Genomic DNA, 26,344 nt, shown 5'->3' on the forward strand with positions numbered 1-26,344 from the left:
GGTACAATATAAAGCGATACTAGGAGTATAGTCAAGGATGGTCTCCCTGAGAAGATGACATTTGAACTGAGACATATAAGATGGAAAAGAGCCATCCAGAAGGAGAATATTTCAGAAAAAGGTAGTAACATGTGCAAAGGACCTAAAACAAGAAAAGGCTTGGTTTACTCAAGAAACAGAAAAGAGACTACAGGGCTGCAGCAGAGTGAATAACGGGCAGAGTGTGATTTAGATGATGCTATGACAGAGGTAGATATCATTAGCTTGATTTTAAAGCTATAGATACTGAAGTTCAGAAAGTTAAGTAATTTCCCTGATGGCATTCTGTTAGTTACTAGATGATATTAGAATTTGAATCCAGGACTCTTTGGTTCCAAAGGCTGGAATCTTTATATTTTATAAGGCAATGAGCTAGGAGCCAGTAAGTGTAAAGACGGAGGACATGCTTAATAATATAAAATATCAAACAGTGCAAGTAGGATGAGGACTGTAATATTGGTATGTGGCCTTTGGTGACCATGGAACCAAGATTAAAGAACATTGAAATATGAATGTAAGCCACCATGATATACAACTGTTCACCAAACAGAATGACTAAAGTTAGGAAAAACAAGCAACAGATAATACCAACTGTTGCCAGTGGGAATATCTGCTGAACACATAAACACATGCTGTCCTATGACCCATCAGTTTTATTGCTAGATATATACCCAAGAGAAGCGTCCCATGGAAGACAAGTAGAGACGGTCCTCAGCTTCCAATGGGATTATGTCCCAATAAATCCATCACAAGTTTAAAATGCATTTAATATGCTTAACCTATTGAACATCATAGCTTAGCCTAGCCTACCTTAAACAAGTTCAGAACATTTACATTAGCCTACAGTTGGGCAAAATCGTCTAATACAAAGCCTGTTTTGTAATAAAGTGTTGACTATCCCATGTAATTTATTGAATATTGCACTGAAAGTGAAAAACAGAATGGTTGTTTGAGTACTCAAATTACAGTTCCTACTGAATGTGCATTGCTTTCGCACCATCATGAAGTTGAAAAATCCTAAGTCGGGGACCATCTGTACATGAACTATTTATTGCAGCTTTTTTAATACTGGCCCCAATAGATTACCTAAATGTCCATCAGAAGTAAAATGAATACATTTTTATATATTCGTTTAATGGAATACTGCAAAACAATGAAAAAAGAGTGAAATATTGCTACCTGCAACAACATAAGTGAATCTCACAGATACTTATTAAGAGACATAAACCAGACATGAAATAGTACATACTATATGTTTCCATTTATATAAAGTTTAAGAACAGACAAAACTAACTGATGGTGATACCAGTATACATGATAATTACTTTATGCTACAGGTTACTGACTGGGAAGGGTCACAGGTGAACAAGGTGTTAGAAATGTTCTATACCTTGATCTTGGTCATGGTTACATAGGTCCACACATATGCAAAATTTTAACTATAATTTAAGATTATTGTACCTCTAGGTATGTTAGACTTCAATTTAAAAAATTTAAAATGAACATTATCTTAGGTATCCTAGGGTGAAGAACTAGGAGATAATAAATAAAAAAGAAGATATAGTTTTAAAATGAAAGAATCAATCCCAGAAGATCCAACATCTGGATAATAGAAGATATAGAATGTAAGAAAAGAGAAAATAGAAAATAGAAGGGAAGAAATTAGTATAGAAATAATACCATAAAATTTCCCGGGATTAAAGAATATGACTCATAAAAGCCCTTCAAATGCTTAACAAAACAAAACAAGGCACATTGTTGCCATGACATTTCGCAACACTCTGAATAAAAAGAAGATCTAAGCGTTTCCAGAGGACCTCCCCCTACATACGCCAAAATGTCACATATCAGGAATCAGAAGAGTGTCAGGCTTCTTCACAGCTATACTGGAGGTCAATTAAATACTGACTTCAGAATTCTGACCATAAATTATTTCTATCCCAGAATTCTTTTTCCTGGTAAAACATTTTCAGTCATGCAAGGCCTCAAAAGATTACCTCCCCTGAACTCTTATCTGAGATAGCTAAAATACATGTGCTTCACTAAAAGAAGGGTGAATGGTAGGGAAAGATGTAGAAACCAGGAAACATATGGATATGGACAGCCTAGTAGAGACACAAAACAAATCCTTCAGATAATGATGAAGGGAAATCCCCGATGACAGCTGCACAGCTGGCTTTAGAAACCGGTCTGTTACAACCTTATAAAACCACTTGATCTTAAAAGCCATGTAGAGCATATATTCCTTTTGATGAATATAAAAATTAAATAAAAAATGAATGGGAAATTAGTAAGAAGCATTATCGACACAGATGCAGAGGTACTAAATGGGACAGCAGAGTTCCAGTATAGATTACCAGAGTAGGGATGATGAAGTCATGAGCATGAGCATGGAAAAAAGAGAGAGGAAATCACTTCCCCTGTTACAGGGAAACTCTCTAGGGGTTCTCTGCACAGCAGGGTTCCCTTGTATATAATAGCTGGATTTGGTGAGAGTCTGACCAAAGTGTTCTGAAATGCTTTTGAATGATAAGCCAGAAGGAAGCAAAAAACATCATAAAATTTGAGACCTGCATGGTAAGGTACACTACCTTTCATCCAGCCCAGCCCTCTCATTTTAAAATGGATTGAGTTCCATTGACTGTTTGGAAGTGACTCAGTAGAGTACAGAGTGCTCTGATGTGGAGTTTCTTTGACAAAGGAGGGATGCCTTTGCTGAAGTGTCATTAAACATTTCCAGAATAATGCATTGTTAAACTCGAACTTTGTACAATGATCAGTCCATGATCCCTATCAACATGTTAACAGTTGAATGTTTCTGAATGTAGGAGAGCTGATGATAGATTCGTTAAAGTGTGGTAGCCATTTCAATGAAAAATGCCGTAATAAATAAAGAGTCCTGTGCTGCATTTTAAACTGTGTTTATCTCCCACATCAAAAGGAACATCTTATAATTCCTACCTTTGAGATACATTAGTAATATAGCTCTTTGTGTGTGTTTGTATGTGTGTATAAATATATATATATAATGTGGATATATGTGTGTGTGTGAATATATATATATATCATCTGTATATTAATTACTCCACGCCGTTCATCATGGAGAGGAAGTAGTCCAGGTGAGAGATTATAATGCAAAGGGGGGAGGAATTGACATAATCTGAAGGTATTTAAAAAGTATAACCAATAAAATTTGAGAACTTGTTGCATAAAATGAAAAAAAGGAGTCGAGAGCTTGAGCAACTTGAGCCATTGAATGATACAAAGAGCACTGGAATATTGGGAGTACTTTAGATGAAGAGAACAAAATTTCAGCTTGGAGACTTGTAGGGAGTGTTTATGCTTGAGTGTGTATCTCCTATCAATTCACATAATCATAAATAATTATATTATGAATAATGTTCTTCTGTTACCTGTATCTCTCTTTCTTCCTATGAATGATATGGCTAATTGAAAAAACAATTAATGCTGAATATTTCATATTTCTGACATAAACAGCGTCACTCTTCTTTTATATCCTCATGCTCAACTTGCAGAAAAAGCAATAATCATGTTGTAAAGTTTGTGATTAAAATATAAAAACAATAGGAGAGAAGGAAGGTGGTGTGTAACTCATACATTGTATGGTATCTACTCATCTTTGCATCTAAATGGTCCGCTATTCCCAAGTAGGAAACATTTCTTCTGCTCCTTAATGTCTTCCACAGAACCCACCCTAGTGCTAGGTAGTCTCTGCCTACTAGATAAGAACTAGTTTAATCAGATTGTAAAGAGGTAATGAGAAAGCTTGTTTTCTAACATTGAATTGGGAAAAAGTCAGAATTCTGGATTATTTTTAAAGTGACAAAAAGTTTTGATAAACATTTATACCTCTTGCTTTATTGAGGAAATAATAAGATTCCTATAATTATTGTGGATCCTTGAAAATAGACAATAAGATTTTAATCATTTCCTTGCAATATTAAGGTTTAAATTTCATACCATCTGATCATTACTTATCTCAAATAGAACCTAGGAGCTAGAATCTAAAATTTTATTTTATATTTGTCACTGTTTACTAATAAAAATTAGCATTTCAGTTAATGAAATTTCTATTTTATTAGAAGCCAAATCTATGAGTAATTGACATATACTATAGTTAATAATGTATTTTTAAAAGAAAATAACTTTTAATGTGACGGGCAATAAAATGAACAGGTCTCCAAATCTCCAAACTTAAATCATAGATTTGTAAACATTTCCAAATGAGTTGGTATCCTGCATATAACAAATGTTTATTCAACAGCTATTTATTAAATTCTCTCTAGATCTTAGCCAATATACTAAGTATTAGGGATATGTCCATAAATAAGACAGGATCCCTATCTTCAAAGTGCTTAAAATCTGAACTTAGAATTTATGACATACAAGTTACATGGAGTTGGAGCTATTTTTAAGAATATAAATTGTATATAAAGCTATGTTAATTTTTCCAGACAATAGCTAAATTGCTGTAATATTCTCATGCAAATCAATGGCCATACTGATAAAGCTCAGCTATTTGTAAATATTGAAGTAGAAATTTTCTCTAAAGATTGAGGATTGAAATTTCTACCCAAATTTAAAATTAATGAAAATTTTATGTGGCTATCCCAAACTCTATTATACTAACAATTCCTATCTGCCTATAGTCTGTGTTGAACTGTTAAAAATCATGTCTCTCTCCTTAGTACTGACTGTCACCATTGCCAAGATGGTGCCTCCACTTGTAATCTCTGTTCCTTGCTGCTGCCACCTCCATGTTTTCTTTCTGACTTTCCTTTGATTTCTGCCACTTCTCCAGAGAATCTTCATTGTCGTTCAAAATAAAACTGATTGTTTATGGATGTCAGGATCAGCCAGTGATGGGAATACCATTTGTTATCTTTGCGCCCTTTCATTTTCATTGCTACTTGCTGTTCAAGGGTGGTACCTTTGTGTTAAAACACATTTGTGAGGGAGGGAGGAGCCGTGATAAAGATTGGGGTGTGTGAAAGGATGGGCTACTTTGAGGTCCAGAACATTCTGTATCTATAGACATCGAGGTATGTAATATGATCAAAGTACAGTTGAGCTTCCACAAGTTTTTGTCTTACTCCAAACAGTCTTTTATGACTTAAAAGAATCAAATTTTGACCTTTGGGATATGAACTCAGGGGAGCTCTCTGTATAGATACTTATAAGGAGAAAGTGCCCAAATATCCCCTAAAATTTCTACCATTTGGATTCAGAAGTGGACTTTGACCTGTTTTTGTTGACTTGCCTTATTTTCTTGTACACAGTTCTCCTTTATTTTGTTTCCTATATGCCAGTAAATTGCCTGTAGCAGAATTTTTTATTATTTATTTTTTTAAAAGATCCACTTGAATTTTCTATTGATAGTTATGTTACCTATTTTATCAGTTCAAGAATATAAATTTTAGTGTTCACATAAAAGAAACTGAAAACCAGTTTAATAACATTTATTCATTGAAAAGAGCACAGTTTTAATCACTACTGAGGGTCCTGAGTTAGCTTTGACCAAGTATGTGGGAACACTGGTATTAACAGAAATGTTTTTGAAAGCCATATGAAGAATCTAAATTCCATATTTGCATTCAAAGAACTATTGGCAGCCCTTGCCTGAGTTTCAGCAGTTTTCATAAAATAGCATAAAAGAAGCAGAGAATAGCAAAAAGAGATCCAGTTGGGGTTAGTTAAGCCCAGTCCAAGCTATGTCATTGGTTAGCTGTAAGACCTTTGAGTTTCTGTTTTCTTAGCTATCACACAGGGATAATAACCATTAGGACTATTATGAGGACTAAAATGAAACTACCTATCTGTAGAAACCACAGAAAGAAAGCCTACCACACTGTAAGAAACCCCATTTAGTTGAGTCCAAATATTGCCTAATATGCCCACAATACTCAATATTTTAGGACATCTCTGAAATTCATATACTTATTTCTCCAATTCCAGGAATATTGGATTTTCCTAGTTTATTTATAGCCTAGTTCTAGAAGGACCTAGTTTATTTTTAGTGCAGTTTTGGGTTTTTTTTGTTTGTTTCTTTTAACAATTCATAAATGTCCTGATGTTTCTTCTCCAAGAACAGTTACATAAAATTAAAACACAATTCTAACTGATCAAAATGTGAGAAGCTTATAGGAAACAGTGACTTCATTCATACCATAGAAGGCTCTGTTCCTTTAAAATGTGATTTTATTGACCTCCAAGTTATTTACCAGTTGGAAACAAGTGTAATCTTCAGTTGCCAGCTGTTCATTCACCTGTACAGTTCCATGTAAATAATAGCACCTATTTGAACAAATTACCCATGCTTACTTGATGACAGACACTGACCTAAAAATTTATACTTATTAATACCTTTAATCTTCACAATAACTCTGTGAGATATACACTATAATTGTCATCTATATTTTATGGCAGAGGAAGGAGAGGCACAGAGAGATTAAGTAATTTTCTAAAGTTCATACAACTAATAAATAATGGAGCCAAGATCTAAATTAAGCATTCTGCCTGAAGTCCCAGCTACCTGTGAGGCTGAGACTGGAAGATGGCTTCAGCCTATGAGTTTGAGACCAGCCTGGGCCATACAGCAAGACCCCATCTCAAAAATTAATAAATTAATTAATTAATTAAGCATTCTGGCTCCAGAGCTTATGATCTTAATCACTATACCATATTGTTTTTTTGTTTTTTATTGGGGAGGTTGGGTGAAGTGACTAGGGAATTTGAAAAGCTGAGACTCAGAGCCCTTTAATTTCAAATAATAAATGTCTCTAGCAGTTTCTCATGCTCTAGGCGTCTGACAACAGAGATGAAATCTGCCTTTGTGACTTCAGTTTCTTCCAAAGGTCTTGTCACCTGGAAATGGTAAAGTATGCTGGCCTAAATTCTACACCTCTGGCCCTTTCCTTCATTCCATCATGCAGTAAGCTTTGCTTTCAGCATTCAGAGCACAGCCTTGTTGGATGGGTAACACAGTGAAATCTAGGTACACTCACTTTCTCTCTTGATTTAAGTAAAATGTCTCATCTTGGTTTTCATTTTCATCATAGATTTATAATGTCTGACAAAATAACTGAGCTTGTTGATATTATATTAAACGTCTCAAGTTCCATATGGGCAAGTGACTAATTTAGTTCTTGTGGGCCAACCACTTACATTATAAACTCCCAAAATGTCTCAGGTAGCCTCCACTCAAGGTCATATGTGCCCAATTTCTTCCAGAGCAAGAAACATGCTGGATGCTTCTATATGTATAGTATACTTCATTTATTTTAGCTGTCTTTTCTAAATGATACATATCCCTCACCAGAATTGATTCAAAATTTTGTAACTTTCCAGATACACTGCTGTTTCTCTTAGCCTTCAAGATGCATCTATTTTGCTACTGATGAATCTGATGACTCATGTGAAATTATAAAGTCAGTACAACTTGCCCAACTCTTGAAGAAAATTCAAATGAAAAGTAAAAAGTCCATAGAAATGTAGTTATTTGATTTAATTTAAAATAAAAGTATGAATTGAAAATAATTAACCATAAAACTAATGTGTGCTGTTCCTTCATAATAATTGTTATAATTTTTTACATAATTCTTAAAGGGCAAATGGTGCAAAGAGTAACATAAGAGAGAAAGAGTATGGTACTAGTTGCAGGAAATTTATTTCATTTTGTATTCCTTAAAAATATAGATATAAGATAAAAACTTTTTTCTTTAAAAACTGTAGACATGTGTTTTATTTTTCTAATTGTGACTCAAGTTTCTGCTATACTCCTTTAATTTTAAACCATGCCAATGGACTAGTCAAATAATTACCAATAATAATTAAAAAGAACTTTTGTATTTAAATAAACAAGAGTTAATAAGAGGTAGTGAAGCTAAAATGGCTTTTTAGTGATAACAAAATATACTAAATATCCACATATTATTTAAAACCCTACGTAAAACATAGGGCTTCTTTTTCTGGCCTCTTTTTTTTTATGTTCTATTTATAAAGATAAAAAGCCTACGAGTGAGAGAGGGGGATTAAAAATACAGTATCCCTTAGAGCAACTTGCTTACTGCCTTGACTTGTATATATGTGCTCAATTAATGTTGGGTCTTTGTAAATTAACAGAATATTCTGCTATTAAGTATGAGAAAATACTAATTCACCTTTTTTAATAGTTGAAAGAGATATGAAAAGGCAGAACCGGTGAGTTAGTAACTGCTTCCTTTTAGACATGTTATGTTCTTAAGCCAAAACAGAAGATCAAGCTGAACATTATACAAGAAAACATGAAAATAAAATCCTAAAGATATATGTAAAAGAAATCAGTTTATGAGAAATATAACTGCCTTTTCATATTTTCACCTTCTTTTTCATACTGCTCAAATCATGAATATTATGCACTACATTTAAACATATTTAAAAGTTTAAAAATTATAAACATTTGAGGTATTGTTTATATGTTCAATTTTCTGTGGTCATTTCTATTTTTATATAATTTAATTTAGGCCAAGTGTAAAGTTTAATCATGATTATACATTTCCCTAAATCGTCTTGAGACTTGTAAACAAGTGTATTATTTATGTGATGTATAATGCTTTACCTACTAGCATATTTACTTAATAGTAGCTTTGCGGCTTGGGAGATAGAGTAATTAGAGTTAATTCATGCCACACAGTGGCTGCTCTATGTTTCCACTTTGCTGTGGACTGAATGCCTGTGTCTCTCAAACATTGTTTCTGCCTTTCAGTAGTTGCCAGCTTTCATATGTTGAAGCCTAAACCCCAATGTGATGGGATTTGGAGGTGGGGGCTTTGTTTGGGAGTTAATTAGGTCATGAGGGTGAAGCCCTCAAGTATAAGATTTGTGCCCTGATAAGACTAAACCTGAGGCCGGGCTTGGTAGCTCATGCCTGTAATCCTAGCATTCTGGGAGGCCGAGACGGGAGGATCCATTGAGGTCAGGAGTTCGAGACCAGCCTCAGCAAGAGCTAGACCTTGTCTCTACTAAAAATAGAAAGAAATTAGCCAGACAACTAAAAACAGAAAAAATTAGCCAGGCATGGTGGCGCAGGCCTGTAGTCCCAGCTACTTGGGAGACTGAGGCAGTAGGATCGCTTGAGCCAAGGAGTTTGAAGTTGCTGTGAGCTAGGCTGACCCCACGGCACTCTAGCCCAGGTGACAGAATGAGACTCTGTCTCAAAAAAAAAGAGAAGAAACCTGAGAGAGATTGCTCTCTCTGCTCTCTACCATGTAAGGACACAACAACCAGAAGATGGCCATCTGCAACCCAGGAAGGGGGTCCTTACTATACACCAGATCTGCTGGCATTTTGATCTTAGACTTCCCAGCTTCTAGAACTGTGATAAATAAATGTTTGTTGTTTAAGCTACCCAGTCTGTGGTATGTTTATTATAGCAGCCTGAACTGACTCAGACACTTTTCTTCCCAGTTCAAGAGCAAATAAACTAACCAAAAGCATATTTTTCATGCTTTCTGTCTGGAAACAATGCATTTCTCTATTTTATGTTCCAAAGACCTATATGTTTTATGGTTTATACTTGTTGCTTGCTGCCCCAAAGCAAAGAGACCTGTATATATTTGTTTATTCACACCTCCCAGGCCTTCTCAGAATAACCTCTAACCTGAAATATAATGTGCTTTAAAAAAAACAGAAGCTTGGCTCTGGCATCAGGCGTGTGGCAGACACATAGACTGTATCTGTTGACTGAATAAATGAATTATTAAATGAAGGAATGAAAATGAGATTCTGATTTTAAAATGCTCTTATATTCAAATACTTCCCCTTTCTTTTTTATCTTTTTATAGATCACTGCAACACTTTTGTACTTGGGAACACATTCTAACTAAAGCAATTGTACCATGAAAGTTGTCTTTGATGTTGCCTTCTCTGTCAGCTCTATGTTGGATAAAATAGTTGGGAATTCTATATTGTAATTAAAGATATGGGCATACATAGAAAGGAAATGGAAACTCTCTCAATAATTAAAGACAAACAATCGTATCCTTAATGTAAAATGTGAAGGAGTAACAATTTTTTTTTTTAATTGAGACAGGGTCTCGCTCTTGCTCAGGCTGGTCTCGAACTCCTGAGCTCAAATGATCCACCCACCTCAGCCTCCCAGAGTTCTAGGATTACAGGTGTGAGCCACCATGACCAGCCAACAATTTTTTTTAATTTATAAGAAACATCTAATATCACTCCACTTGGAGAGAACATACTTATTTCTTTTATGTTGTCAGACAGAGAAAGTATAAACTTTGGAGTTTTACAGTAAGTTTAAGCTATGGCATTTGAGTTAATGAACAATATAGTTAGATTTGTGTAGAATTTTATTAGAATTGCCCAGTTTCTCTTAAATTCGATCCAATAAGATTGCCTTTCCAGCTTATATTCATGCTTATTTTATGTCCAAGGAATTCCATGAGAAGTTGAATCAAAATATTTTCAACTGATAACTTATGAAGCAAAAACAGCAATTCCTTACTATATATTTTAAATAAACTTGTACAATTGTGAAGTGCTATAGCTCTCTGAATCGTGTTGATTATACACCAACCAGATTCTGGTCATGTGTTCACTGCCAAAATGAAATGAAAAAAAAGAGAATGATTTTATTCCAAGTCAGTCATTCAACAACAATAACAACAAAATCGTCCATAATCTGAATTTTCTAAATAATGACCTGATATTAATACCATCAGGAAAATAATAGAATGCAAACTTCAATGTACTTTGTCTATGTAAAAAATGTATTATGTTCACTCTAGATATAGACAATTTTTTGTTTCCACAGAATTTCTAAACTATTATTAAAGAACTAAGAAATGTGACTTTGAAAATCTAAGTCTAAACTCTAAACATTTAATTCAACCTTTGTAATATTCAAATGATCTTTACATTTCAGCTTGATATTTCAGCCAACCTTTGCATTTGTTGTTCTTCCTTCAAATGAAGGGATTTAATGCACTTCTAGAGAACCTCCTATATAAACAGAAAGTATGTGGTCATAGTGATTTTTAAGGTATATGCTACCATTATTTTAAGTGGTTATTTTAAGTGTTGTAAGTAGTTGGGAACACAGGCTCTGGAGTCAACAGACTTGGCTGAAGTCCTTGGTCTGCTGTCTCTTAGGTCTGTGACTTTAGAAAATGTATTTACTTTTATTAAGTCTCAGTTTCCTCTTCTATAAATGGAAGCATTGATCTCTAAATTACTTAAGTTATTTAGGGATAAGATGAAATAATGTCTATAGGGCCTTTAGCACAGTAGCTGGCACATAATAATCATTCATTAAATGGTAATTATTGTTACTATTGTTATTTCTTAGAAAAGTAAATAAATTTGTACTTCTTTGCCTATGTACTAGATGAAAGAGACTAGTGAGTGTTAATGAATGACTCATAAAGATCTGTTTCTCAGAAAATGACTTTTTAAAGAAAAGAGAAAAAATAAAAACATAATAAAATAACCTTTGTAAAAATTCTGAAGTAGGGACTAAGACCATGTTTTGTTTTGGGTTTTGTTTTTTTTTTTTTTTGTAAATTCAAATGGTGTCTTTTACAAAATGGCCTTTTAAAATGTTTTTATCTGTGGGTGGTAGATATCCCAAACACTCTACCTTACCAGAAATGAGGTATGAAGAAATTTAGATGTGTATAAACAAGCCATAGTGTTCTTGTGTTTTGTTTTTAATGATAAATGACAATATTTGATCAAGTGACTTATTTTAAGCCATATACTAATAAACCAATACCTTAATCTGACTGTGTGCATATACTATCTTAGGGAACATTCCCAATCCCCATCTGCCTCTGGCTCTGAGTTATAGCCACTGATTTACTTAATAGTGTGTGTTTGCGTATTTTAACCATTATATGTAGTAAGAAAACAAGTAGCGTTCCTAATGATGTAACAGTAATGTTTAGCATGAGAAGATCTGTGCCCTGTGTTATTTACAACAGTAGGGACAAGGATACACTAAGGACAGGACATATATAGGATGTGCCATTTGAAAACTATAAATACGCTGATTGATTTTTTGTACTGTATTTTCACCATGGCAGCTATTTAAAAAATTATAAAAACTTGTTCAGACGAGTTTCTGCCATTTAGTAGTTGCCAATAACTACTGCATTGCATAAAACAGCTCCTTGACACACCTAAGATATTCAGAGACATTTTAAACTTACCATTCAAGAGTCTTTCCCTTTGATTCCCTACATTTTATATAACAGCCCAAGTATAAAATATAGTAAGTTGGGATCTGATTGAGAAGGAAGGAAGGAAATAAAAATGAGCATAAAAGATTTTATTTTATACTCCCTGACATGAAGACCATAGTAAGACTAGCCAATTTAAAGTCTTCTAGCCAATGTGGGAAAAAATAAATAGCTGTGTGAAATCAGTGGAAATAGCTATATTGTTAAGGAAGATCTATCAACAATAGTGAAAGTTAAGATTTTGTGTTGACAGACTATTCCTGATACTTAAATATTCTTTTAGAGGATGAAGTAGAAACATTAATGAAAAAGATGGTAGCTCAGAAAAAAAAAATAGTAGTAAACATGCTATGTGATCATAAGATAATAAAGAAAAGATACAGGATACATTATACAAGAAATTAAGTACATTATTCCAAGTAGAACATATTCCAGGCTATCTGTACTGAGCACAGTTAAGCCAAAAAAAATTAGTAGCCTTTCCTTACTTTTCCATTTCTAGCTTTTACCCTATTACATGGAGAATTAAAGATTGTCACTTAGTGCTATTGATGTTTTATGTTCACTATTTTGTTAAAGGTCTTTAGATAGTGTGTGATGTTTCGTCAAATGGTTTTAAAAGTTGCACAGATAAAATGCTGATTAAAAAGTTAAACAAGGAAGAATCTGTCACCATGGAATGCATTAGTGTCATGGAAATGTCATTACGCTTGTGAATACCATGATCACTGGCAATGTGACATTGGCCAATGAATCATCAGCATGTAAAGGTCTTTTTGTCTTTAGCGTCAGATTAAAGTTGCACACAATTTTCTACTGAAAGGGATATTGCAGACATAAATGATTTACAAGTAGCAAAGATAATTTAGAGCTCAGCAGTTTGTGATTTATTTAAACTTAAAATATCTTGCTTTTATCATTGCTACAAATACCTAAATAACTCACTCATCAGCTATTTGAAAGAAGAGAGTATAAAACCTTTTGCAGTCAAGAGAAGCCAAGTGTTTTAGAAAGTGTAAGCTACGAAAATTCACAAAATAATTAATGAGTATATAGATAATCTAGATTTGAGTGATTTTTTTTCCTCAAACAGAGCACCATGAGAATGGTAAATTTTTTAATTAAAGAAAGATATAGCGTGATAGTAACAAGGTCGAAAACATATCAAACACCTATGAGATTTCTGCTTGAAACCTAGATGATACACAAGGGACTAGATTTGCCTTGTGACTTGAAACACAAAATGGAAAAATGTATGACATTAGACATCAAGAAATGAAGGATAGTGATCCCTGAGGTACAATGGGAAATAAACAAGGTACGCTTAACAACTTCCCTGGAATACTGCCTTGTAAGATTTTCAAAGATGTGGCACAAGGAGGAGGAACCCAGGTGGAGCCTTACAGACCCACCAAATTGAGGAGACAAGGTGAGAGCCTGAGGAAGGAAAGAAAGAGCTGCTCACACATAAAAACTCTATAGATCATCAGAGGATCCCCAGTATTCAGCTGAGTATTGATTAGCACATGTGTGTGGAAACTATCCAAGGCTGGAGAAGGAATCACCCAAAAGGGTAAGAAGGAACCGTGTTAGGTGTTTATACAGCGCTGAGAGTAGTGCCTGTTCATAACCATTAGAATGAAAAACCTTGAGATTCATAAGCAATTGGGTACAGTACACAGAAATGTCTTGCCTCTGCAAGACAGCAAAAAATAATCTAATTTTTTAAATAGTCAAAAGAGTTAAACAGGCACTTTTCCAAATAAAAGATATGGGCCGGGCGCGGTAGCTCACGCCTGTAATCCTAGCACTCTGGGAGGCCGAGGTGGGCGGATTGTTTGAGCTCAGGAGTTTGAGACCAGCCTGAGCAAGAGCGAGACCCCATCTCTACTAAAAATGGAAAGAAATTATATGGACAGCTAAAAAAATATATATAGAGAAAAAATTAGCCAGGCATGGTGGCGCATGCCTGTAGTCCCAGCTACTCGGGAGGCTGAGACAGGAGGATCCCTTGAGCTCAGGAGTTTGAGGTTGCTGTGAGCTAGGCTGATGCCACGGCACTCACTCTAGTCTGGGCAACAGAGAGAGACTCTGTCTCAAAAAAAAAAAAAAAAAAAAAGAAGATATGGATTGCAAATAAGCTTATGAAAAGATGATCAACATCATTAGTGACTAGGAAAATGCAGATTAAAACCACAGTGAGAAACTAATATGTATATATTAGAATGGCAAATATTTTAAAACTCTCATAACATTGCTGGTAATGTAAAACCACTTTGGAAAATAATTTAGCAATTTCTCAAAATGCTAAATGCATAATTATCATATGATCCAGCCATTATGCTCTTAGGAATTTGTATTTACTCAAGAGAAATGGGAGTGTATACCTCTGAAACCATACAGACACTTTTACATAGATGTTCATAGTACCTTTATTTGTAACAGCCAAAAACTAGAAAAAATACAAATATTTTTCAGCAGGTGAATGGATAGGTAAATAGAAAATGACTTGGCTATAAAAAGAAAATGAAATATTGATATATTGTTTTGGGTAAATCTCAAAATAATTATGCTGAATGAAACAGACTAAACACAAAAGAGTACGTATGATTCTATTTGCATAAAATTTAGTAAACTCAAACTAACATATAGTGATAAAAAACAGATTGATGTATGCCTGGGAATGCAGGGACAGGTGGTGACATGAGGAGGTACCATGAAGGGAATGAGGAAACTTTGGGGATAATGTATTAATATATGTTCATTATTTTGATTGTGATGATGGTTTCACAGGTACAAAACTTAGTAGATCACACACCTTAAATATGTGCCTTATACTGTCTTTCAATCATACCTCAATAGAGCTTATAAAAAAAACACCTATGATAAACCCATGATAGGGTCTGTACATGACAATAAATACTTACCATGTTCTCTTTTTTTTAAAAAAAAAATGTATTTCAAAATAATTATAACAGTAAGATTAAATTGTTGCCTTTAAGAAGCTGACAGTTTTCTAAGAGATTAAGACTGATTTTATCTAAGAATTGAGAGAACTGAGATTTATAGGAAAATGAATCTTTATCTTAATAAAATCCTGTTCTAAAAATTCAGAGGAGGAAAAGGTTGTTGACGGATGAAAGAAATAGCTGTGTATTCCTGACAGAGGTGACATTTCAACTATGTTTTGAAAGATGGACATAATTTCAAACTAGGAAGATGAGAAAGAGAAATTCTAGATAAAAGGAAGAGGAAGAACACAGGCAACAATGAGAGATGATGAACAGCAATAATGCATTTGGAGTAATGTTTAGCTTACGAAGAGTCTTGTGGAAAATAAACTTAGGAAAAGAAGCTGTAGCAGATGGAACTTTTGTTTCCTCTGAAAATTCCTTTGACTCCCACAGCAGAGCTAAGCACTCACAACTCTGCATTCCCATTTTACTCCATACCCTGTTAGAATACTTGTCATATTCTATTACATCTTGTGTGTGTCTGGCTGCACCGTTAGGCACCTTTCTATTAGAAAGGACAGGATTTGGCCCATTATAAATGCTCAGAAACAGGAGATGTCCCACTTTAAAAAATAGGAAAGTCTAGGAATCAGCCATGATTAGAGTAGGCAGGTGGAATTTGGACTGGTCCTATAAAAGCTGAGTAGGTTTTGGATAAGATGGAGAGTACAGAGAAGGTCATTTCCAAAAATAAATTTAAAGAGAGAGGAGTGAGAGTATCCATAATAAAGTGGGGGAGGAAGGAACATATATTGAGGAGTATACAGAAAAAACAACCTTTATTATTATTAACAGTTATTATTTAGCCCAAGCAAGCAGAGACATATGCTATATATTTAAAGTGAAAAAAAAAAAAAAAAGAGGTATTTACTCTACATTTCCTTCATTGGCCAGCATAGTGGAACTCTAAGCAACAAGAGAAGCAGAGAATTTTATAAGTTACTACATTTGAAAAAAAAAGAGAATATCTCAAATACTCTTTTAGGGGGAAAAATATACATATATTTTCTTTTCTATTAATATTTAGTTAAGATGTATGAATATTATATCAATATGGAATTAAGAATAGCATTATATTTGCTATTAGCACTATATTCTATTGCCATTTTGAACCTGTGGTGGGCCACAGATTAGAAAGGATTGAGAACCAGTGAACTAGAATTTCAGCACTTTGAGAGAGGACTTGTGCTTGATCTAACTTTGTAGGCAGCAGCATGGTGTTCTAGAAAGAATGCTCATCTTACAAATCAGAACACCAGAATCTGAATCCCAATTTAACTTTAAAACTTAATTAATGACCTTTAAACATGTTATCTACCCTATCAGAATCTCTTTCATTATTTGTTAAATTGGGATAAAAACAGTAAGGCTTCAAATCATTAAAATTGAGGTACACACACACACACACACACACACACACACGGAAGGCAAGTAGCACCTTGCTGGGACACAATAGTTTTCTCCCATCACGTACTTCATCTTGCCTAGCACAATGCTTTGTAGATAGTAGGCACTCAAACACTGAATGAATGACTCAACATATGAGCAAGTGAGAACCTTTCAAAAATTTCTTTTTTTCTGTTGTGATGTTCAAATTAATGCTCTCAGAGAACTGACTGTGAAAATAACCTTTTTCCTGACAATGTGTATGTATTTGAGTAAAAGAACAATAGTAAAATTCCATCCATTTTTAGGTTAGTAGCTTTAAAAATAAGTGAGCTAAGTATGCCAGGAGATTTTATTTTGTTTCCCTTCATTTCATTTCATTTCATTTTATATCTGTCTTAATTTAAATTAATTTAATTTTGGATAGGCCTGGCCACACGTAATACCTGGTTGTTCAAGTATTCTGAGCTCATCCCTTTTATGGCAGCATGCTCTGTGACAGCTCAGCCTCCTCTTGCTGACTAATCTTCTCCCGTCCAGATAAAGTAATTCTCGTAACTCAGACAATATTCTGGAACAACATTTATGGTTTACAAAAGTAGATTTGTAACTGGTCTTCTTTAAATTTCAAAAAGGAGATTAGAATATAATAGAATATGAAGTCATACCTTAAGAATGGAATTTTGAGTGTTAAAACTGTAAAGTTTTCTGAAAGTAAAGTAAATACAATTTTAAACAATAACCAATACTGATTTAATTGTTTCAAAGAAAAAAATATTGAAAAAAAGCATTAAGTTAGCATATAATTTATATATAGTTTCATAGACTGCTTAAAGATAAATGTATTCATACAGAGACAAATGATTGAATTCACAAATTTAAAAAAATCTAAATATATTCAATTACAATTTGCATTATGCTATTATTTTACATAAACTGTTTCGGTTGACTAGAACAAAACTAGCAAATAAATTTCAACACAATCCATATCATTGAATCTGAATTACAGAGGCTTGAATTTATTATAAGTACATCTATAGAGACCTGATAGAAATAGATGCCACTTTGAAAAAAGAAAGAACATAAAATGTTAAAATGATTAATTTTTTTTTTTTTTTTTTTTTGGCTGAACCACATAGTTCTATGCTTCTAAGGTCTTTTAGGTCATAGTTTCAGTGCTTAGTCCATAAAAGGTGTTCAAGGAATAATTGTAGAGATTTAGGAAGGTTAAATTTGTGAGCTATAACAAAGGTCAGAACAAATAATAAACTTAGATGCTAAAGTCTAAGAAATCTAAGCATGTTTTAAAAATAAGCTGTAAATAATTCAAGAGCTATTTTGTGGTGTGTTCTAGAAAGGTGAATCTGTTGACTTTATTTTTTTAAGGAACTTATTTATACCAGATTGTTAGGAAACAGAGACATAAATTTCTAGTTTCTGCTTCAAACTCTGACACTTATTCTTTTTAATTTTATTACAAATGCTCTAAATCCAGGGCTAAATAAACAGAAAGTTGAATCAAAAATACTTCTATTATAAAAATAATTTTGGAATCTTAGAGTTGGAGTAGAAAGGGACTTTGGAATTTATCTTTTCCTACTTCCTGCTACTACTTATGAGGGAATTAGGCCCAGAAATGTACCATGACTTGTTCAGTGTCCAAAGCTTCTTAAAAAAAAAAAAAAAAAAGGATTTTTTTTCTTCTTCTATACCTGATCAGGTGCAGGAAGTACTTAATAAATAAGTCCCAAGAAGTAAGAGTCACTTCAGCATAGTATGAGATGCATATCATTGTAAATTTATTAATTTCTAATAAATAATAAATAATTACAAGTAATTATAATTCCTAGTAAATTGTAAATTTATTATTAATTAGCATGTTGGGACTTATGTAATTGACTAAGGTGTAGGTTAAGGTGTGTCTTTCATTGTGAAATTGAGATGTTAGGAACATGCAAGGCCTCACCACAGATCCTGACAAAGTCACCACAAGGATGCTGCCCTGGAGCACCCCCTCCCCCAGCAGAAATGTTAAAGGGGAGTTGATGGACACACTCTTGGCACAAGAGGATTGGAGAGGGATATATTTCATTTAAAAATTAAAACAATATTTTATGCCATTGATCTGATTTGGTTTTGAGTACATTATTCTTTTCTTAAAAGAAATTCAAACAGCATCAAAGGCATTCATGTATTAATTAATTAATTTTTTTTATTTATTTAGAGATAGGATCACACTCTGTCACCCATGCTGAAGTGCAGTGGCACAATCATAGCTCACTATAACCTTGAACTCCGAACCTCAAGCGATCCTTCTGCCTCAACCTCCCAAAGTACTGGGATCATAGGCATGAACCACTATGCCCAGCCCGTGTTTTCTTTTAAAAAAAGTTGAGGGGAGGTTGAGGCATAAGTCAGCTAGTTTTCTCCTTGTAACATCCCTCTGTCTTTTTAGAATCATTCATTCATGCTTTTAATAAACATTTATTGATCACCTCTATATTCCAGGTACAGTGGTAGCCTCTGAAAATATAGTAAAAAACTTGATTCTTGTCTTTAAGGAGGAGAGAGATATAACCTTCATTGAGAGGTTATAGTACAATATTATTATTCCAAATTTTCCCTTGCCATCTACACTCTTCAGTGCAATACTTGGCACAGTAGTCATTTATTAGAGAAAATATAAAATGATAGGTAGAAATCACAAAGAGTATTTCATTTCATTTGCTCATTTATTCAACAAGTACTTTTTGAGTACCTACATGTGCCAGACAGTGACCTAGGTGCCTGGGATACAACAGTGTGTAAAACAGTCAATGATCTTGTCTTGGTAAGGATTGCATTCTAGTGGGTAAGACTAACAATAACCAAAAAACATAATAAATAAGTGAATTACAAAGCATGTCAGAAGGTGATGTGTGCTGGTTAAAAAAAGAAAAGTAGAGTCAGAGGAATCACATTTACGGGAAGGAAAGAAAAAAGGAGGGTGAAATTTTAAATAATGTAGTCAAGAGAGGCCTTATTATAAAGGTGACTTGTGTTAGTATTTCATAGTTCTCCCTATATATGTCTCTCACCTCTTTCGTTAAATATATTCCTAGATATTTTATTTTCTTTGAAGCTATTGTAAAAGGTACTACATTTTTGAACAAAGACTTGAAGGCAGTTGAAAAAGAATCCAAAGATTAGTATAATCATAGGATTTGAAATTTTAAACTTATCTTAAGTCCATTTTCATAAAGTCAAAAACTTTATTTCTCTCTTTTCTCTCTCATTATCTGTGAGTTACATAAGGAATGGTGTTTCCACTGTATTTTCTCTTTTCTACTCAGCTAAAATAAATGTATTTCATAGGATTTTTGTCTATCAGTTATAAGAACAAGGTTTACTTTGAGAATTTCGTCTTAAGAGCCTAGAGCAATATGCAGCATAATTTCATGTCATTCATTGTTTCTTAGAAATATAAAAATCCACATATTGTTATTTTAGAATGACTCAGTGTATCAGTTTGGGCAACAAATCAACTTATTTTCCCTTTGAATTATAGATTTAGATAAGAAAGCAGTTTATTTTCTTAATATTCTTCATTGATTTGAGCATGCTTTAAAAATAGAATTATCTGTTTCTTACAGATTGTGTTTCTGGCATCTGCATATGTAAGTCCTCAACTTGCTGAGGAGAGCTGTTCAGCCGTGGCTGCTGTCACACATTACCTGTATCTTTGCCAGTTTAGCTGGATGCTCATTCAGGTTGGTATCTCATTCCCTTCCCTTGGCCCCTTCAACCCTTTAATGAATCTGGGTGGAGTGGTCTTAGTATCTGATATTCTTTAAACTAAGTGGAAGTAATTCCATAGATCCATCACTGCATTCTGGATATAAATGTCAGAAGGACTCTATAAGCTGTACGACATTAGAGAGCATGGTGAGTTTGAAGAAAGGAGAGAAATCTAGAAGGGTTGGAAATAAGAGAGTGGCTGGAGATGAGGCTTGCAGGGTGGGCCTTATAAAGCACAGTAAGAAATTGTAACTTTTTTCCTAGGGGAAGTAATAGAATGAATTTAAGCAAGAGAGTGACATGATAAGTTTGGATTTTAGAAATATCTCCCTGTTTATAGTGAATCAAAGATAGGAAAGAGTGGATGGAGATGCCAATTAAGTAATGTTAGCTGTATTCAGGGGAAGAACAAGGTAGTGTGAACTAGAGAGATAGCAGTGGAAGCAAAAGGGAAGTGGACAGCTTTGGAGATTTTTCTTTTAAGTAGAACTACAGGCTGCTGAGATTGGTTATAAGGAGTGCAGCAGGTGGAACCCAGGACGTTTCCCAGGTTTCTGGCGTGGGCATCTGGTGGACAGTGTTGAACAAAATTGTGATCACTGGAGAACTGGGGGGAAAGATGGCAAGTTTAGCTTGGGACACGCCAAGTGGGACGTGCTTATGAGAGAACTCCAGTGGGAATTTTGAGGGAAGTGAGGTACACAGAACTGAGGGTCAGAAGGGAAGCCTTAGAAATGCATTAGAAAGTTATTGACTTGGAGTTGCAAAATGGAGCCATTGCTTTGGAAGAGATCATTTGGGGAAAAAGTGTAGGGTGAGACCAGAAAGTCCTAGCATACTCTCCTGAGAAACTAGTAAATGTTGGGGGATAAATTTGAACTCTTTTTTATCTGACAAAAATCCCAAATTCTCTCGATTATCCTATGCTTATTTGCTTGATAAAGAGACCTAAAGTGAGAGTCGTACTGTCAACAGTGTTAATGTCACTAATTAAATGGCTCAACTGAAATGCTGCTTTTGATGATGCATTCTACGCAATAGTATAGTTAAATTTTTCATGTGATAGAAATAGTTTCATATGTGTCTCTAAGAATGTATGTGAGCTGTTTTATGTAAATGTGCATTCAGGCACTTGTGAATCTTTTTTCTTGTTGAATGAGAAGGATGTGGGACTTGATTGTGTAACAATGTTGAAATGATAGTAAAAGCAGAAAGAAAGTGAGATGGTAGTATTATGATAGAATGCCACACAGGCTCCAGGAAGGAATATTTTCCCTGGTATGATATGATAGTGATGGGAGATGAAGAAGAGAACTGAATTTAGTTAATAGACCTATTTGGAACAAGTGCAGTCATGGGTCTGGGTTTGAATTCTTGCTCTGCAAATATCTGTGTAGGCATAATCAAGTTATTGACTCTCTAAAATTTGTTTCTAAATCTGCATATGGGGATAAAAATAATCCCTAATTATAGAATTATTATTTTATAGTTCTTTAAGCAGCTCTAATCATGGAAAATTTATGTTCTCAAACTACACCCTCCAAAAAAGCAATTAAAAATTAAAAGTCAATCTAAACCATATAACATGAAACATAAATATCTGCTGAAATTAGAATGACATTTGCTAGATTTTCTGGTTATAAAATTCATTAGGAGTTTATCTAAGCTGAACTTTTTAGTATTTACCCAATGTATGTTAGTGTCTATTTGCCTGGACTGAAGTCTCCAGTGGCGTGCCGAAGGTCTTTGTCCATGTCCCTGACCTATTCAGAGTTTTTGATTCATGACTTCGATGAAAACACAGGAAACCGCTTATTAGATATGCACATGATACGGAGCTGAAAGGATAGCTACAACAGCCAGCTGCCTGCGTTAAGATTATGTGTAGAGCCAATGTAGAGAAAATTCAGTGATAGATCGAAAACTAGAGCGAAAGACATAATCCAATGGAAGTTACTGTAAACAATTTGAAATTGTAATTTAACATAAATTCAGTAGCAATTCAATGTGGGATCAGAATGCTTAGGAACAGAAACTACAAAGACAACACAGACCTATTTCATTAATAACAGTATGGAGGCAGCCATGGTTACATTGAAATCTACAATATTCAGACTGTTTTGGGACACAGTAACCACTTTCATGGATTATGGTTCAGCAGAAACATTAACCATACAACAAGAAGTCAAAAAACAGTCCTATAAGAAACTTTGAGGTAGTTAGAGACAACTAATCTGGAAAGAATTTAGGGAGATGTGATGGCTGTCTACAAGTAAGGGAAGGGCTATTATAGAGAAAAAAAAATAAAGGTGGACTATATAGCTCCATTTGACAAAACCAAAACAAATGGGTAAAACATTAAGAAGCAAATTTTGATTCAGGTTAAGAATTTCTATAGTCAGTAAAACTGTCAAAGATGAAGAGGCTATTTCCAAAAGTAGAGTGAATCCAATCACTGAAATATACTCAGAGGGAAATGAGCAACTTTATGATATGTTTTAGATGGAGTTCTTGCTTCAAAGGAGCATTAGACAAGATGGCATATAAGATTTCACCCAATTTAATGGAGCTCGGTGTATTCTGTATTTTTCTTTGAGCCTTAAGTAAATATGATTGTGGCCGGTGCACATTTAGTAAACTAATTAGATTTCTGTATGGCTGATGGTTTAGGAAAACTATTTTAAGTACTAGTGAAATTTAATGTATTTCAGACGGTACACCACACATTTTTCATGGTTTGTGGTGTGACCACAAGGGAAAAATTCAATAATTTCTAAATTCTAGGTAGGTTACTTCTAATGAGTTACTTTGTGGTCAGAGGTGGTCACTTCACCAACCTACGTTTTCCTATTTATAAAATACTGTCTGCTAAAATCTTTTTTTTAAACTAGAATCCATTTTTAAGACATGATGTAGAAGGTGAGACCTGTTAGTCAAATTGGGTTGAAGAACTGAAATAATTTTTCATTTTAGTGATTCTACTCTCCCTATTTTTAGCAGTACAGGTGAACATGATACTATGTATGTGTTTTCATAGTTTATAATGACAATAAATTACTCATTAATTTGTAATCATTGAGCTAAGCATGTTAGAATTGTTAATGTTTATTTTGATCTGCATATCTTCAATCTTAGAATAAATGCATTTAAATGACTGTATTTTGGAAAGTTATTTTATTTTTATATCCTATACTTTTAATACATTATAATAAAGTTGGATTATGTTTTAGAGTAAAGCTAAAGGAAAATTTTATTGATAAACAAGTTACACAACCTCTCTGAGCATAGGTTTTCTTATCTGAAAAATCAAGTTATAATAACAGTACCTCTCTTTGTGGACTGTGGAAAAATAAAATAAATTAATATATGGAAAGAGCTTGGAATAGTGTCTGGCACAAACTGTACATTCTGTACATATTTACCCATATTACTTGTTAAGCTAATGTATTGTGGCTAAAAATTCATTTATTTTAAAACATTTTGAATACTCTGCTTTTCCAATATAATTTACACCTTTTTTTTAACCAAAGGAACTTGATATTGTGGAAAGAGAGAGCTGACTTTGAGTGAGGTGGACACTAACTAGCTGCAAAACCTTAGCAAGCTGGATCCCCTCTAACTAACCTCTTTATTAAAGTAGATGCATGGCTCATAGCAGGCTTCCTAACTGATAGCCTTGACTCTGTGCCTTCAGTCTTCCCTTTTGTTTGACAGCGAAGTCATATAGCGCAAGGTGGTAATACAGTACCAAATTATTTTGCTTATTTTTTTAAAGCAGACAACTCACAAATTCTCTTTTCGGCCATGGATATTGAATTATCCTTCTGTTTGTGCTTCATGTAAAGTCAATCAATGGAATTACTGAAATCATCTCTCACTTCCTGAAGACAGCAGGGTCATGTCTACTTTAAGAAAGATTGACAGGGATAATTTAGAATCTTGTAATACCTTTATTTTGCTAGTTGTTCTATTTCCATTTCCAATTTCTGTTTTGATTTGCTTTCATTTTAGAGATAGCATATACCAATGGTATGAAACGTAATCGAATACTACAGAAAAATTTAAAATGAAAAGTGTGTCTCCTTCTCACTATTTCACACACTCTCCTTTCTCTGCTCTACCCTCAGCACCACCCCCAAAGGTAACCACTGCTAATGGTTTCCTGTGTATCCCTCCCAAAATATTCTATGAATAGACAAATATTTATAAACATATAAACAAACACACATGTGTGTTCTTGTATATGTGTGTGTATATATATTTACATATAGTATATATATTTCTATATATGTATGTATATATTTTTATATAGAAATTAGACATCTTTAAGCTTACCATGTATAGATATACTTTGTTGTTTTTCTATTCTGTAATGTGATTATTTCATAGTTTATTGTTCTGGTTTCCAGTTGATTAAATTCTGGTTATTGCCAGTTATTTTTTGCTATTGAAAGCAATGTGTCCTTGAACATCCTTGCACTCTGTAAATATTTGTTTACTTAGGGAATATCCATAGAATAAATTCCCAGAAGTTATGTCTTTGCTATTAATGTCTACAGGAAACACACTCCCCATTGGATTACCAGACCATGAGTTAATCCAAGTAGGAAAATAAATCCCAAGCAAATTATTTCAGATATTAGTATACAATATAGGTAAACAGAAACATAGTTTTTGCCTGTATATTCATTTGGCCCAGTTTTGTGATCACTGCCTGTCACCAAGTTAAATCATTGTACAGCAATCTGCTTCAATTGTGAAAAATACCCAAACCTTGGATTGTTCTTGCAGTCTAGTCATCTCATGCCTAGAGACACAGCTTAATTTGAAATATAATATTTTATTTTGAAACTAAAGCTTATTTGAAGAACATATTTTTAAATGGTAGAATAAGGTTAGAAATTAATTTACAATTGTACTTGAGCATTCACATCTTGTGCCTTAATTTCTCCATATAACCAGGTTATGAAGAAGCAAATGTACATGTTATTTATTCCTTGGTAGAAAGGCTACTTAGTGCCAGAGCATATCAAAACAGGAAGAGAAATGCTAAAATTAGCCCTGTTTTCCCTTCATCATTGATTTAATTTCGGGGGACGTCAAAAGTATTAAGGACAACAGACTAGTAATTACCAAGATAAAAATGACATAACCAGGAAATACCAAATTCTCCAGTCCTCAAAAAGTCTTGCAATTTATTTCATGCAATAAATGTTAAGAAAGAGGGCAGGAGAACTGGGGCAAGGACATGTGCTAACATTTCTTAAACTCTCATCTGAAATAAATGATTAAGAACATATGATAATGGACAGAATTAATAGCATCCATGATCTCTGATTAAACTTGATGCCATAAATCAGTTCAAGGATTCTGGTGACACAATTAATAATCAAATATTAAACAACAGCCTGGATACCAATCTTTATTTCACATACCATGAAAGTTTATGGAGTTCAAATAGCCTACTTTTAAGTAAAAAAAAAGAAAAAGAAAAGACATTTCACCTTTATATTTTACTAATATGCTAATATGCATTATGTGGAGATGTATGAGTAAACTAATGAATTTGTGTTTATGGGACATATGAAAGCATAATTGTGACCTGTGATAATCAAAACACTTAACAAGGTGTGTCTCCAATTTTCCTATGTGAACACTTTGGAAAAATAATAGTTGCCATAAAAATAAATATGTCTGTGTAGGAATGTAAGTAAGCATGCCTACAGACACATAGTCTTTTAGTTATCCCTACCTATATTTTACCTAAATTGTATCTGAGTATTTCAGTTGGTGGTTTACATCTTAAACAGAATCAGTTTAAATTCTAACAGCCTCAATTACTAATTCTGGGAAATATACCTGCCATCCTCA

At 33.8% G+C, this 26,344-nt stretch overlaps 1 protein-coding gene across 1 annotated transcript in view; it reads left to right on the plus strand.

Annotated features, from left to right (window-relative positions):
* Window positions 1-26,344, plus strand: part of ADGRV1 (adhesion G protein-coupled receptor V1) — a 501,294-nt gene that overhangs the window by 317,604 nt on the left and 157,346 nt on the right. The window contains exon 84 of the mRNA XM_069492870.1: window positions 20,329-20,445. Coding sequence (XP_069348971.1) covers window positions 20,329-20,445 — 117 coding nt within the window. The remainder of the gene's footprint in view (window positions 1-20,328; window positions 20,446-26,344) is intronic.

This window comes from Eulemur rufifrons, chromosome 17 (genome assembly GCF_041146395.1).
Source record: "Eulemur rufifrons isolate Redbay chromosome 17, OSU_ERuf_1, whole genome shotgun sequence".
In the NCBI taxonomy this organism is placed as follows: domain Eukaryota; kingdom Metazoa; phylum Chordata; class Mammalia; order Primates; family Lemuridae; genus Eulemur; species Eulemur rufifrons.